Source organism: Triticum aestivum, chromosome 5D (genome assembly GCF_018294505.1).
Source record: "Triticum aestivum cultivar Chinese Spring chromosome 5D, IWGSC CS RefSeq v2.1, whole genome shotgun sequence".
NCBI lineage: Eukaryota > Viridiplantae > Streptophyta > Magnoliopsida > Poales > Poaceae > Triticum > Triticum aestivum.
In genome coordinates this window covers 551,625,797-551,640,284 of record NC_057808.1, presented here as the reverse complement: position 1 = coordinate 551,640,284, position 14,488 = coordinate 551,625,797, and the positions used below count along the sequence as shown (strand labels likewise).

The 14,488-nt window shown below is 42.2% G+C and overlaps 2 protein-coding genes across 5 annotated transcripts in view; one reads left to right on the top strand and one right to left on the bottom strand.

The window, feature by feature from the left end:
* LOC123123777 (ankyrin-3) overlaps window positions 1-13,015 on the bottom strand; it is a 109,908-nt gene extending 96,893 nt beyond the window's left edge. Inside the window, exons 1-12 of one of the 4 annotated variants that reach the window (XM_044544391.1) lie at window positions 12,860-13,011; window positions 12,709-12,768; window positions 12,438-12,608; window positions 10,867-11,007; window positions 10,166-10,305; window positions 9,757-9,843; window positions 9,484-9,606; window positions 8,069-8,218; window positions 6,478-6,579; window positions 3,424-3,594; window positions 3,248-3,327; window positions 2,400-2,724 (exon numbers count right to left, since the gene is read on the bottom strand). In XM_044544391.1, the coding sequence (XP_044400326.1) occupies window positions 2,676-2,724; window positions 3,248-3,327; window positions 3,424-3,594; window positions 6,478-6,579; window positions 8,069-8,218; window positions 9,484-9,606; window positions 9,757-9,843; window positions 10,166-10,305; window positions 10,867-11,007; window positions 12,438-12,608; window positions 12,709-12,768; window positions 12,860-12,881 (1,296 nt within the window). In that variant the 5' untranslated portion in view covers window positions 12,882-13,011 and the 3' untranslated portion in view covers window positions 2,400-2,675. Of the gene's footprint in view, window positions 1-2,399; window positions 2,725-3,247; window positions 3,328-3,423; window positions 3,595-6,477; window positions 6,580-8,068; window positions 8,219-9,483; window positions 9,607-9,756; window positions 9,844-10,165; window positions 10,306-10,866; window positions 11,008-12,437; window positions 12,609-12,708; window positions 12,769-12,859 lie in introns of those variants that run through there. The other 3 variants (XM_044544387.1, XM_044544390.1, XM_044544389.1) reach the window with 3 other exon arrangements.
* On the top strand, window positions 25-1,571 carry LOC123123779 (aspartic proteinase 36-like). Its single transcript, XM_044544394.1, has 5 exons — window positions 25-210; window positions 299-395; window positions 519-624; window positions 937-1,008; window positions 1,094-1,571. The coding sequence occupies exons 1-5, from the start codon at window positions 173-175 to the stop codon at window positions 1,228-1,230; spliced, it is 450 nt and encodes a 149-aa protein (XP_044400329.1). The 5' UTR covers window positions 25-172; the 3' UTR covers window positions 1,231-1,571.
* Window positions 13,016-14,488: the final 1,473 nt, after the last annotated feature.

Sequence of the window (14,488 nt, the reverse complement as noted above, 5' to 3'; positions counted from 1 at the left end):
GTTCTTCATATAATCATATGACACACGAACTCTTCTTTGAATAACTAATAATTGATCAATCTAAATAATACTTTCAATAACAAATTTGTGCCATTGTTAGTCATAATGAAATATAATTGGCTATCTACAGATAAAAGCCTCCGTCGTACAATCTGTAGGCACCTTTGAAGACATGGGGGACGATTGTTATTTTGTTTCTAGATCCAACAGGTTTATTTTTTCTCAGAAGGAAATTAAATAGTTCATGTCCTTCAAATCTTGGATTAGTTGACACAACATTTTTTTTACTTCTCCACAGCACTGCCTCTTTGTTTCCAACGGTGACATTATATTTTGAGGGTGGAGCTGCAATTACATTGGTTCCAAAGGACTATCTTGTGCTCAGGGGTTATTATGTAAGTAGTCCAAAAACCTTCATATGCTACCCTTACTAAATTCAAATCTTTACAAATACATATCGCGTGCATTGTTTGTGAGGGCTTGACTCAAATGTATCAATATCATATCACTGTTTTCAGGATGAAGACCTTTCCTCTAAAAAAAATGATATTGAAGAGATATTGTGCATCGGCTTTCAAAGGAGCCAGTCAATCTATAAGTACGAGCAGACCACTATTCTTGGAGGTTAGTAATGTACTCATGTTGACTAATTAAGTAATATAAGATGCACATGTAGGTATTAGACTTCAAGAAAGATATTGCCTCATGGTAGTATGAGATGAATTAAGTTGCTATAAAGGAAATCTCAATAATTGCAAATACAATAGTAAACATAGTTTGAAAGCAACCTGTTATCTTGGGAGATTAGTCATGGCTTTGAACTCCACGCTTTTCTTTAACTCCCCATGTTGTATCAATATGAACACTGGTTAATTTGCTCATGCAAACATTGTATGGCTAAATATATTACGAAATATTCGGTGCCTCCTGTTGCAGATCTTGTTCTACATGATAAAGTATTTGTATTCGACTTGGAGAAGATGCGCATGGGATGGGTAAACTATAATTGTGAGCTCAGTTCCTCTATACTAATCAAAATCCCTAGCCAGTTTGTTCTTTGCATCTCTTGATAATCCATTTCTTTTGTTGTCAGGTTCTCTGCTCAATACGATTAGCTCGTCAATGGGAGACCGCTTAGCATCACACAAGAATGGCTTGATAGCTATTGGGGTCGCCATCCTCCATACTAGCATCATCGCCGGCATCAACACTAGAATCTTCTCTTCCTAGCATTCCTTGGATACCACTGTAGTTCTTTGTAAATACATGCCTACTGATGGACCAGATTAAGTAAGTAACATAAGTAGTATTCCCTCTGTAAACAAATATAAGACGTTTTGGATCACTATATTCGTTTACGGAGTAATTGGTATGTGCAGAATAACCAAAATGGAATTGCTAAAATAACTAATGTTAGGAGTTTGTTCCCTTTGCTCTGTTGTGTTCCAAATTTATGATGGAACGATGATTACTGAATTCCTGCTTGTTTTATACATACAGGAATGAGTTACTCCTTGGTACATACACATAACTGACACCCTTGGATTGCTTCCCCACACCTCACATTGGTGGGAGCTGTTGCAGTATATAGCATGGTAATAATTTTTTCACCATCGCACGATGGTGACATTGCAACATTTTCCTTTGCGCAGCTTGCCTCAATTGGTGAGAAGAAATGGTACTCCCTCTGATCCATATTACTACTTGTCACTCAAACGGATATACTGAAATACGTCTACACATCCATTTGAGTAAGTAATATGGATCAGTGGGAGTACAAGATTTTGCGACTAGGGTCCCAGTACAACTTGGAGTCGAAAAGGGTGATTGCACCACATTTGGATTAAGGAATCTGCATACGATGGTATATGCATATTTTTGACATACAGCAGACAACAACTGATAATTCAAATAAATGACTTAAATTACCTCGTGTACTTGTTCGATTAGTTCCCAGCATTTGTGCCATTACTGATTGCTCTAACAACTGCAGTTCTAACTGACTTGCTTTACGCTCCTCGGCTAAAGTCTGCCCCTCTTTCTACACTATCTTCTCTTCCAGCACTCAGGTGCTAATTCCTTTTCCATATGTTCACATCTAAGCTGCTAGTTGGTCAGGCTATAAAACCATCTATCAAGCTACATTCCATCAAAAAGAAAAAAAATATCTCGCTAGCAGCGAGCTACAGACGCACTCAGCCACGACAGAGTCGGGGAGTTCGCGGCACTACAACTCGGTGAGCAATCGATGACCCAATGAGAAAAAGGGGGAAACAACTCTTGCAGGAGGCTAATGCTAAACTAGGTAGCTACGACAACTCAAAAAGGAAAACATACTAGGTATGATCAAAAAAATTCAAAGAAACCCGAGTGGGAAACAGGAAACTTAGAGGCAGAAATTCAAGACACGTCCAATTTCATGTTACTGCACCATGCATTATATGACACTGAATCCTGAACTTTGGCACGAAAATGCAGATAAATTGTCAACGCACGCCTAGAGATTCAATTCAAACTCACGATCAGCATTCGGTGGCAAGAAATGGTTGAAGATTGTACCATCATGACCCAACATACTATGTACAATCAACTCAACATCTTTAAACGTTGAAGGGGAAGCCAGCACAGAAACAGCCTGGCTTTGCACAGGTCTCTTCTGATCAAAGGATGACGGTTCATGAAACCATTTTGGCATGAGATATCTTCAAGGACTTGACTGCCTCCCTGTGTGATCAAAATATGACATTATTATGTTATACAAGTGTGTTAGCAATGCATTTATGATGCTCTTTGGGATTCAATATTGAGACTAGAATCATAGTCCTCCTGATCACAAATATAAGTCGTTTAGGGACATCAACATGGTCTACAAGGTGAAATTTTGACCATCAAGTTCTCTCATTGTTTTGGATAAAGAGTTATATATTGGAAATTACCTTCCATGGTAAATTAAGTAGTATCAACCGTATGCTGTATGTCTGGATACTTAACTATTGATGGTCAAAGTTCAAAATGTTCAACTCTAAATAAACCTTTTTTTTTGACATATTTGTGATAGGACGGGGTACCAGACAAGTTAGTGTCTTGAGCTTAATATCATGCTTAAGATATTCACGGTATGCATGTTTCAGTATAATGCTCTATATGATTTATCATGACACGGGAGTAATAGAATCCAGAGTGAGGTTTAAGATTACACTAAAATTTCCGACACAGATAGACACAAAGATAGGGATAAGTATGGTACCGTAATGCATTCTCAATCTCAACATTTGTTGGGTCCAACTTCAGACCATCTTGGAATGCTTCACATGCCTTTTCATAGTTCTGAAGACAGATGAATTGCAGTGGTCATGAGGAGATAAAAACGGATTGGCCACAGCAGCACAGCAGGAGTAGCTAAATTGTGAAGTTTTATCTCACCTTCAATAACATTTGGGCAGCCCCTTGCCTGTAACAGGCCTTTGGCCAATCAGGCCGTATCATCCTGCAAAACTCGGCGTCCTCCAAGGCCTTGTCTCCTTCCCCCAGGTTAATCCAGCAAAGGCTCTTATTTGAATGCAAGGTTACATCTCCAGGGTTAAGCTTGATTGCCTGCAATAACAAATCACACTTGCAACTGTCACGTTGCTAAAGCTGCCATTACATACAGGATTAAACTTTTACTCACGTCTGTACGCAAGAAATTGTTAGGTAGTTGAGAGTCAGGATGGTAAACTGGGTTTCCGACTATTGGAGACTCAAAAATCGAAATATATAAAGTGGACTTGGTTAAGGCATCCATTCAGATTATAGCTTTCTCTCTATATAAAGTTCTGAACTCATGCAGATTTCATACTGACATCTATTCTGAACTCATGAGGATTTACAATATAGTATGTTAAGGATTGCAAAATACTCCAAAACTTGCCACATAGCTCAATTTAACCGGTCAAGTTCAAATTCAAGGCCCCCTCAATTAGAGTCTTGTGAAATGAGTAGGCCAACACGTTTAATCAGGTAATTGATCTGGTTAATCGATTCATCGGGTTGGTTTAGCGGTTGGTGCCATGAAAAGCATGTAGTGAGCCCATAAGCCTTAGCCGATTTGATCCATCCACATAATCCAAATACAACACGGTATATTTCAACACACTAGATCACAGTGGATCATTCAGTCTGACTTGGTGCTATATACTATTGTACTCCCTCCATTTCACTACGTTTGTCCAAGCCAAAGACTAATTTAGCACTCAAACTAGAAAATATTAATGCTAAATAACCAGATATCACTATTGAAAAACATGCCACAACCATGTAACCTTTTCTATCATTAGAATAGGGGTAGAGACTGGAAAATACTGCCATAACTACAATCATAAGTAGTGGTCTCCCATATTATTTTCAGTGAACAGAAAAAGAACTAAAATCTAAAATCATGTTTCCCCACTCAGGCCTATTTCCTTGGGCTCACTTTACAAAAGAAAACAAACTACTCCTCTTGATCTGGTCAGAGGGAAGTACTAATAGGGCCAGAAACAGCACGAATATCCTTCATTCAGCGGACAAATGTTCTGAAACAAACAGAGATGAAGGCAATTAACAAAGCAAATATTCTGTGAAGATACCAACAGCATGTCTAACTTTTGTGGAATGAATTTGGCGCCAATATAACAGTGTGGCGCGGTCGTAGCCTGAAGCATCCAGGCTCGCGATACGTTTGACTTGTGGCGTCCACCATACACGCGTGGCGTCCGTAGGTTGTCCATATGACGCGTTTTTGGCCGCCATACCAGAAATTAGACGCCATGGACTAGGTGAGCTCGCGCGCGTGAGAACAGCAGCCAGCGGCGGGAGAAATTGGCGTGCGCGCGCGGAAACCATCAGCCAGCGGCAGGAAGGAAAGAGCTCTCCACATAGAGAGGGAGAGGGAAAGAGAGAGGAGTAAATAGCATAAAACTACTACAATTCAGGTTAGGGTTCCAAAAATCTACCGGATTTATTGGGATCGGCTGTTTCAAAAAACACAAATCGCCGAGTGCTTATCAATTGATTGCGATTATGACAGCTGGGCCCTGCGTGTAAGAGCTCTGCTTGTTTGACCGTTAGGGGTGGGCCTGCACACAAATTTAAGGAAGCAATCAGGTCCTGCATTTTTTTGCAAAAAGCAATGGGTCCCTGCTCCAGATCAGGCAGCCATTGGCGGGGCTCCTCTAGCTCCCGAGCTCTCCTGCCCGGACATCGCGACGCCGCCTCCCCCGGCAGGCGAGCCGCCCGCCGGCGTTCACCAGGGCTCAACCCTGGCCGCTCCTCCGCTTCACCTCCTTCTCTCCCTACCTCTCTACGCTCACTGCCGACCCGTGCTGCACGATGCCACCGAGCCAGTGGCCGCCTCTACGCCGGCTCCCCATGGCGGACAGCGAGCCCTGGCGGCCCCATGGCGGGCGGCGACCCCCAGACGGCTCTCAATGGCAGGTTGAAATAGCTGCGTACCTCGAGTTCCGACCTCGTCCTCTTCGGCGAATGGCCAACGGCAGCAAGCTCCCCTTCCGCAACACCTTCCCCCCATCCCTGCGACCCCTTTCCCCTCCTCCCGCCACCCCCCTTTCCCCTCCTTCCGCCAGCCCCTTTCCCCTCCAGATCCAGCTGCAGGGTAGCGCTTCTGCTCCAATCCAGCACCGTTGCTCCTCTCCTACGTGCATCAGGTGACCATCAAGGTATCTCCCTGGCTGCCCCCGTCCCCCTCTCCTTCTCCTTGCTCTTCCTCCCCATGCTAGTGCTCTGTTTCTTCTGTATCTGTCCTCTCTGTTCTAATTTCTGAATATGTGATGTACATGTACTGCCTGACTGCATGTTGCTTCAGTTTGTTGTCATACATATTATAGAGTTAGGTTATACCTATGAAGTTGTGATTTAATTTGCTATCATTCGCCATAAGGTTGTGTCTATGATGTCGCCAGACCATATGCCATAAGCGTTATAAGGTCGGTCGCCATAAAACGCGTTACGCCATAAAAACATTGGCGACTACTAACTAGATACAAGAGTAATCATGTCATTTACGTGGGTTGATGAAATCTTTTCTTATGGCACAAATGGAGTTTTGTTAATAGCACAAACAAATAAATCACAAAGACAATTCCCATTTATTTACAATGTGAGGCAAGCCATGTACCGGTTCCTGAGCTTTACAAACATATGCCTGTTAGACAACGACAGCAGCTTTCTGTTTTGGTGGGGATCTAGCTCTGTTATCAAAGGAGGCAGCCTATGCACAGATTCACACTATTGATTATTGAATTTGAAAAAACAGATGTGATTGCACCAGATGAATGAATGAAAATTCGCGTTATATTATTATTTGGATTATTGAAGGAGATTCGAAATTCTGCAAGCCATTCATCTATGAGTTCCTAAACCATAATGATAAATTAAGAGAATTTTTTTGCAGGGCTGATTAATTTGGAATTGGGTAAAAGAGCACAATACAACACATACCATGGAGTAGAAATTTATTGCAGAAACATAATCTTTTCTCTTGTAAGCCTTGGTTCCTTCCAGTTTCAGATAAGCTGGCCCCATTTTGTATAACGGGTCATCCTGAAATATTCAAACTCAGAAGAGCGTGATCATACAAACTGAGACCACACAGTTCACACCACCCTAAAGTAAATTATCTGCAGTGAAATAAATGTGTAGCTGGATGCCTTCTTTGTAACTGTCGATCCTGTACATTTTTTTTCCTGGACATAATTTTTTCCACTTAAGAAAAGCATCGTAGGGGAATTCCCTCCTGTTTCGGTCCCCAAAAAAATTCTGCAGTGCTCCCTAGTGCGTTTGTCAATTCAACATTTTCAGATTAGTAATTATATGTAAGATTAAGTGGGAAAAAAACACAAGGACACTTCAAGTAAGGTAGGGCAAACATTTGTCTCCGCATTTTTTTCTCCTCCAGTAAAAATTTATCCATAATGCAATGAACACTATTGATTGATTTTTTTTTAGAAAAAAAAAACTTTTAAGTGCTAATGGAATGAAACCCTTTCAAACAGCTAAAACTACAATTGAAGATTAAAAGAAATTCAACTTTTTAAGAGAGAAAGCTTATGTCGATTTGGAATTCATCCAGTCAGTCCTATTGAGATGAATTTTTCCATGACTTAACCACTTGATAGTCCAGTCCACTGGTGGAGCCTCTTGGAGGCCAAAGGGGGTTGTGAGACCCCCCCCCCCCCTCCCTCCTCCAAAAGTGCAAACAAGTTTTGACTATGTATATTAAGCTTTTTGGTACATTCCATCAGTGAAGTATGTTAACTTTAGAGCACCAAATTGATTTACCGGGTGGATATTATATTTGCAAAGCTAGCTACCCAAAGCAGCTTGATTGATTTTTCTAATAAAAAAGAAGCAGCTTGATTGATATTTGTACTGGTAGCTCCACATACATGGAGCTTTACTCTAGATCGCCTTTTTTTTCCAAATGATGGCCCCTCTCTTGAAAAAACTCTTCGCAACTTGCGACAGCGAAAACAGAAAACAGATCGGAAGTCTTACTTTGTCTCTCATTTTTTCCGGAACAACATCACCTGTGGTGGTGTTTTGGTTTCAACTCATCTCTATGCCTACATCCATGGCGATTTGATTTCTAGATCATCTCTCAATTCCCAATTTTATTTCTCCCTGTTCATGGCTTGGAGGGCCAACCGCTGCCTAGCCGCCACGCCAGCTGCTGCATCAGCACACGGAACATCTTGTGCTGCTGCGTGCCACCGCCAAAGTGAGCTGCTGACTACCGCAAATGAGCCGAACATGCAAAGGATGCAAGGAGCAAGATATATTCAATTGACATGTACTTTTGTATGATTCGGACCTATTTTCAAGCACATATTGCTTTTGGTTTAAATTTTGGCCCCCCTTAATTACGCTCCGCCACTGGTTCAGTAATCCAATTGAATTAGTGCCATTCAAAGGTGCAGTTCACAAACATGCACTGAAGACTCTAAAGAGTAGAAAATGCTCCAGAATGTATTAAGACATGATAATAATCTTAGATGTGCCAATTGACAATGATCCTAGAATTAACTCATACCTCCTCCTTCGGCACTGATTTGACATAAGCAAGTATCCCATCAACACTCCAATCACGCACATAGGGAATATGAGATGTTACTGGAAAAAGGGTCTCAACATCTTTCCGTCTATTGTTACGTGCAGCAATCTCTATTGGCAGCTGACCTCCCTGTTAATAATAAAGCAAAACAACATTTTACTCGAGGGAAAGGTATACTAACAGAAGTACAGACACGTATAGGATGACGACCACTACCGAAGGCTGCCCCAATCAATTCAGTCGTTATACATTTAAGATCAAACAAATGTGAGGCACCTCTTAATATTTCTGCTACAAGCCGTCCATCAGACAAAACATCTGGCGTAAATTGGACATTGCAAAGCTCACATTTCACTGCACTGAATTTACTAAACCATAAATTCACAATCACTTCTGCAAACTTCACGCAAACTTCCTCGGGTCACAAGTAATGCCACTTTGGACATACATGTAGTCAAACCTTTGAAATTTGAACTATAAATATATTTCAAAATTGAAAGTTATACGTGAAGATTTTTCTCAAAGCAAACTTTTGAGATATTATAACCGTATTAGATTCCATAATTACGTTACAATAGAAACTGGTTTCGAAGTTTCATATTCCAATTTGGAGGCCTTCTCAATGTTCAAAACAGCAACTATTTGTGACCAGAGGTCATGGTACATAAGAGTTCCTTTGTTCACAAGTTATCTTAGGTATTTCGATAAGTTATCAAACAAATCAGCATCACATTTATCAGATAATCTATCTTGCTGTTTATAAGAAAATAAATAAATGAAATTTCATCTCCAAGAGAGCTCCCACATATGACTCAAAGATATTGCATGCAGAATGTCACAGCCTGACATCATTATAAACTATGTAAGATTTCAGAATTAGGATAATAAATTTTCCACTCGCAGACCCATATGACTCCCTAATTTTGGATCTAACTTGCAGCCGGCCAGGTGCACAACCATGTGGAAATGACCCATGCTTGCATTACAGCCAGTCTGCTGCTATGCGCCTTCTGAGCTGCCCATGCCCATGACAAAAGCTAACATGATAGTTACATATCAACATATGTCCAAACACAATCTAACACAGACAATCTGAACACAAGTATGGGACAGAAAAGAAGAAATATGAAGGATTGTCTAGAATGCAATCAAGATTATACATCTCAAGCTTCACAGTTCCAATCCTGTTGCAAATGTACTCAGATGGAACTATCATTGGACACCAAATATGAATAGTAATATCCGTTAGTTGAATCAAGAAATAGACCATCTTTCAGAAGTCTGGATACCAACACTAACTAGTTGCTTAGTAAAGCTTCCTGTGTGTAGCAATCTTCATGGTGTGAAGAGTATGCACATAGAAGCAGAACAAAACATGAGAAACTAAAACTTACATCATCACGAACATCAGGATCAGCACCGGCCCGAAGTAAAGGTTCGTAGAAATCAGTTAAACCATCATTTGCAGCAACTATTAAGGGGGTTAGCGGAGGAACACCCTTCGCATCAGCACCCGCCTAATACAGAAGAAGTTGCATAAGCATATTGGAAATGATAAAATAAGTGTGCCATAAATTTCACAACCCGAGAGACTTACTATTAATTGCTGCCTTCACAAGAGTTCAATAAAACAGATTTCAATTAGATATAGGAAGGATATGGATTACCTCAATCAGAAGCTTCACACATTTCAGCGAGCGGGCATGGAGAGCAGCGATCAGAGGTGTATAATGTAGGGACACTGGCTTGTTACACTGTCAAAGAAAAAAACAGAAAATGATAATGCCACATGATGAAAGTTTGCAGGCATGTTGCAACAAAGGAAATCTTGGTTCGCTACCTGTCCCATCCCCAAATAAAACTTATGGTGGAAAATTTAAACTTCATCAAAATACTTCAGTACACTGTATTACTTTAGAAAACATGCCATCTCAGTGCTACATAACTGATTTTTCTGAACATGTGAAGATGATAGACAAAAAAAAAGTTACACCATCTTGCAGAAGTTACGAGCATGTTGCTAACATAGTAGATCAAACAATACCAAGCATAGAAAAGGCATGACATGGAACTTACATCCGCATGATGATCCAACAAGAGCTTCACGGCAGCAACCTGCTTTCCGATAATAGCAGAATGCAGTAGTGTCCCACGGTAAGAAAACCAATTAACATCAGCTCCTTTTGAGAGCAAGACTTCTATCATTTCACACAATCCTGATTTAGAAATATAGAATATTAGACGTATAAACAGTATAATTCTAAAGGTATAGTGGTGAAAACTAGATTGATCACATCCATATATTATTACAAACCAAACTCGAATACCAACCAACCAGATGTGTATCGAATGCTAATTCAGATTGGACATCTAATATTCAGTCACAGTACCACACTTGAATCCACATACGTAAGACACTCAATGCAATACAGTAAACAATAATACTAGCAGGTTATGACAGGTTAAGGAAACATATTTAACAGTAAAATGAACAGAATTGTTTAATTGCTACTCAGGGAAAACGATTATCCTAGTATCATTTCGTCACTGCTACTCACAAACACACGGCACACCGATTGGTAGTGAAACTTCGAAGACCAGAAGAAGTCATCAAGGACAAAGAAAGAAGAAGAATACTAGTAGTAAATTTCATAATCTGCATGTTACCAAAACAAGTTGACAAATAACTCTTACAAAAGTGGTGATATGTGCACATAATAGTATGAACAAATAGAAATATGACATATATATGCACCAGGGGGGGGGGGGGGGGGGACCTGCTCCAGCTGCCACATGAAGAGGGGTAAAACCTTGTTCACCAGGCTTTTCTGCCTTTTCTGCATCGGCACCATGATCAAAGAGATACCTCACAGTATCCACAGCCCGCCAACGAAGTGCATAAGTCAGAGGTGTAGCACCTATCGAAATCATCAGAAACCAAATCATATGTTCTGACCAAAATAAGAAATTTTGTACTAAGATTATCCATGTTTACTCTGAAACATGACTCTATCTCATACTATAAATCTGAAGGATTTATAACATAACAATAGCTTACTGAAGTTACAAGATAATGGGATTAATATCCCGCCCTTTGGGAATATAGGACATGAACATTAATTGTCTCAAGCCATTCACAAACACTTGTGCATTTTGATGAGCTTCCACAAGGAAGAGCATCCTGTTGATTTCAGGTACACTTTTAGAACGGAAAAGAATGAAACAAAATTTAACAGTAGCAACAAAAACACACTGTAGTCTACTGCATTCCTCTGCATAATCTTACACAGCGACAAACTAACAGTAAATATGCACCATGATGTAATAAAAAAAAGGGAAATGGCAAAAAAGAAAAACTACAAGTCAGGGGGAGTTGTATCACTTGCAATTGCGCCGCTCCTTGCATTCAAACGCCTGCAAGTGTTAATGTGGTTTCAGAAAACCCTGGCTTGGTTTGGCCTGCTGACCACTGATGTGGCGCCTGCGTGGACGTCCAGCAAGGCTCCAGCGTGTACTGGCTCTACAGTGGATCAACTAGATGGGTATGAACATGAGGATTAGCCTTGCAAGTGCGCATTTGAAAACCCTTGCAGATGGGTTTCTGCCTTTCCCAAAGAAAGAAAACAAACTGTCACTATGATGCAATAGAAATAAAGCATCATCACATTAAGGTAACTTGGTTGCTGCTGATTTGATGATCTCAAGTGTCTAGCCAGTAAGGCCTACTGAAACCACATCATGACATAGCTCTTCGTACCCTGGTGATCATGCCATCAATCTGATGGGTCGATGGCACATAATTTGTACGCTATGCGGCCATTAATCTTCCCTCTTTCCATTCCGTAAGCAGAGCCGTTGCTGAGGTCACCGCGCATAATTAAGACTAGCTAGCTTGCTATTTAGACGACCCTGAAACGATGAATCTTCTGATCTCTAAAGAAGGTGTCCAACGAGAGGACTGAAATTTCGTCTGAATTTTGCGTACAACTCAACCAAGATGACGAAACTTGAAGCTCTGTCATGCCCGGTCCCAGCTTCAAGTTTGACTATAACTTAGAGGAGGATACGGCCGAGTATCCTTTAGTGGAGTATATTTGTTCCTCTAAAAAAGTGTCATTTCTAACCGAGCCCCTAGACTTAACGAAGTAAAAAAATTGCCAAATCTATCTAATTTTAGTTTACATGGTACATTTCAGGTACATAGTTGAACGCAATGCAGGTGAACCACCAAGATCTATTTTCTAGAGCCGTGATTAGACAGCACCAGCTAATCTCATCAAACATAAAGGAGCCATGGTTATACTTTTGTGAAAGGAGGGAGCCAGAGTGGTACAGAGTCACAGATCACCTTTGTCGTCTGCAGCATTGACGTCCACGCCAAGCTCCTCGACCAAGTACGCGCACATCGGGGTCCTCCCGCGGCCGGCGGCGGTGTGCAGCGCCCCGGCGCCGCAATTCCTGACGGCCTCCACCGCCTCCTTGACGCGGCCCTTCCCGCCGTCCAGCGCGCTCGCGATGCCTGGGGGCAAATCCCACCCAAATCAGGCTCGGGCACAAACAGACAGATGCGCGACCAACCAATGGAGAAACCAGCACGGGGAAGGGAGGCGCGGGCGTACTCTTGAAGAGGCGGAGGTCGCCGTCGGCCGCCGCCTGGAGGAGCCGCCGCTGCTGCGGGCCTGCAGAGGGGGGAGGGGAGGGGCCGGAGTTAGGGCCAGCACGGGCAGGACGCAGGGTAGGAGGCAGGGTCGGGGGGTTGGGGCCGCTTACCGGAGGTGGGGGGCGGCGCCATGGCTGGCGGGGCGGAGTTCGGTAGGGTTTTGGAGGCTTCGAGCGGGGGACTGCGGGGAGTGAGAGTGGAAAATGGAGAGGGACGGGACGGGGCGGGCGGCGTGTCGATCGGAGAGGGGAGGGGACTGGGAAAATGGTCAGCGTACACACACGACTCCACACAGGAGATTCGGATGAATGTTTTTTTTGTGAAGTACTACCGCCGGGAAGACTTGTATAGGATCTGCTCTTAGGTGAGATCAATCATTTTGAAGATACAAAATATGTTCAAAAATTATGAAATTTTTTGAAGACACTCATCCGTCTTTGATGTACAAGCTCAAAAAGTTTCAGCTCCTAATTCGAACTACACTTAGAGAAACAAAAAAGACAAAATTTGATGTGAATAGTGTCAAAAACTCTTCACCCAAAGCTGACACTATTCATAGTCGAATTTGTCTTTTTCTTATCTCTAATTGTAGATCGAGTTTTGAGCTGAGTTTTTTTAGAGTTGTAGACCTAACCCGCACGTATGTTGTAAATTATTTTCAGAATTTTTTGGATTGCCTAAATACAAATTTTTTGGATTGATCCTACGATCTCACCTAAAAGGCTGATCCTATAATAGCTAGTCTTCCCCGTAGTACTACCGCCCTTTGAAGGCATTTTATCCATTCATCCCTGGTACATTGTCCGAGTGCAAAACGTCACTCAAAAAACTAAGGGATGACGATAAAGGTTACATTTTGCATGACACAAGATATGGCATGTCGAGCTAACTTATGTGCCACACCTCATTAGCTTCTATTCCTTTCAACTTCAGCTCGAAACCCTGAAAATGTGAGAGATAGGTGTTCATGTATGTGATGATAATGAGAACCCCGACTGATCGGTTACTCCTTCCATTCCAGTCATCCACATAGGTTTGACAATACGATTTGATCTCTAAAGAACACCCTTGCTTCATCGCAAAGAGCATGGCGTCTCGGCAGGCTAGTGCTTCACCGATAAGGGGATCATGATGCCCAGGTGCTAATTAGGCCAACAACCGATGCCAGGGAAGAGTGAAGGAGAGTATTATGTGAGGCGTTTCGGTCACACACAAGTTGTCACAAGTCTTGTGCAGAGTAACACTACAGGAATCAGCTACTTTGCCATCTGCCACGGCAGACGGCAAAGGCCTTTGCCGTCTGCCGCGGACGGCAAAAGGCTCCGGCAAAGTAGGCTACGGCAAAGAGCTTCTTTGCCGTCTGCTTTCTGAAGCGGACGGCAAAGGGGCCTTTGCCATTAGCGGCGGACGGCAAAGAAAGCCGACGGCAATAAATGTGCTGTTAGTCCGTTAGGCGGCTAACGACAGCCTTTACCGTCCGCCGCTGACGGCAAAGAGCATCCGGCCTTTGCCGTCCGCCGAATGACGTCAGCTGGACGTCACTGCGGGACAAGTCTTTGCCGTCTGCCACTGTAGGCAAATGTGCCTTTGCCATCAGCGGCGGACGGCAAAGGCGCGGCTGATGGCAAAGGTGCCTCTTTTTTCTGTTTTTTTTAATCCAGCAATTTTCACAGCAAATATATGACATATATATATATATATATATATATTTCACAGGGCTATTTAACAGTAAACATATG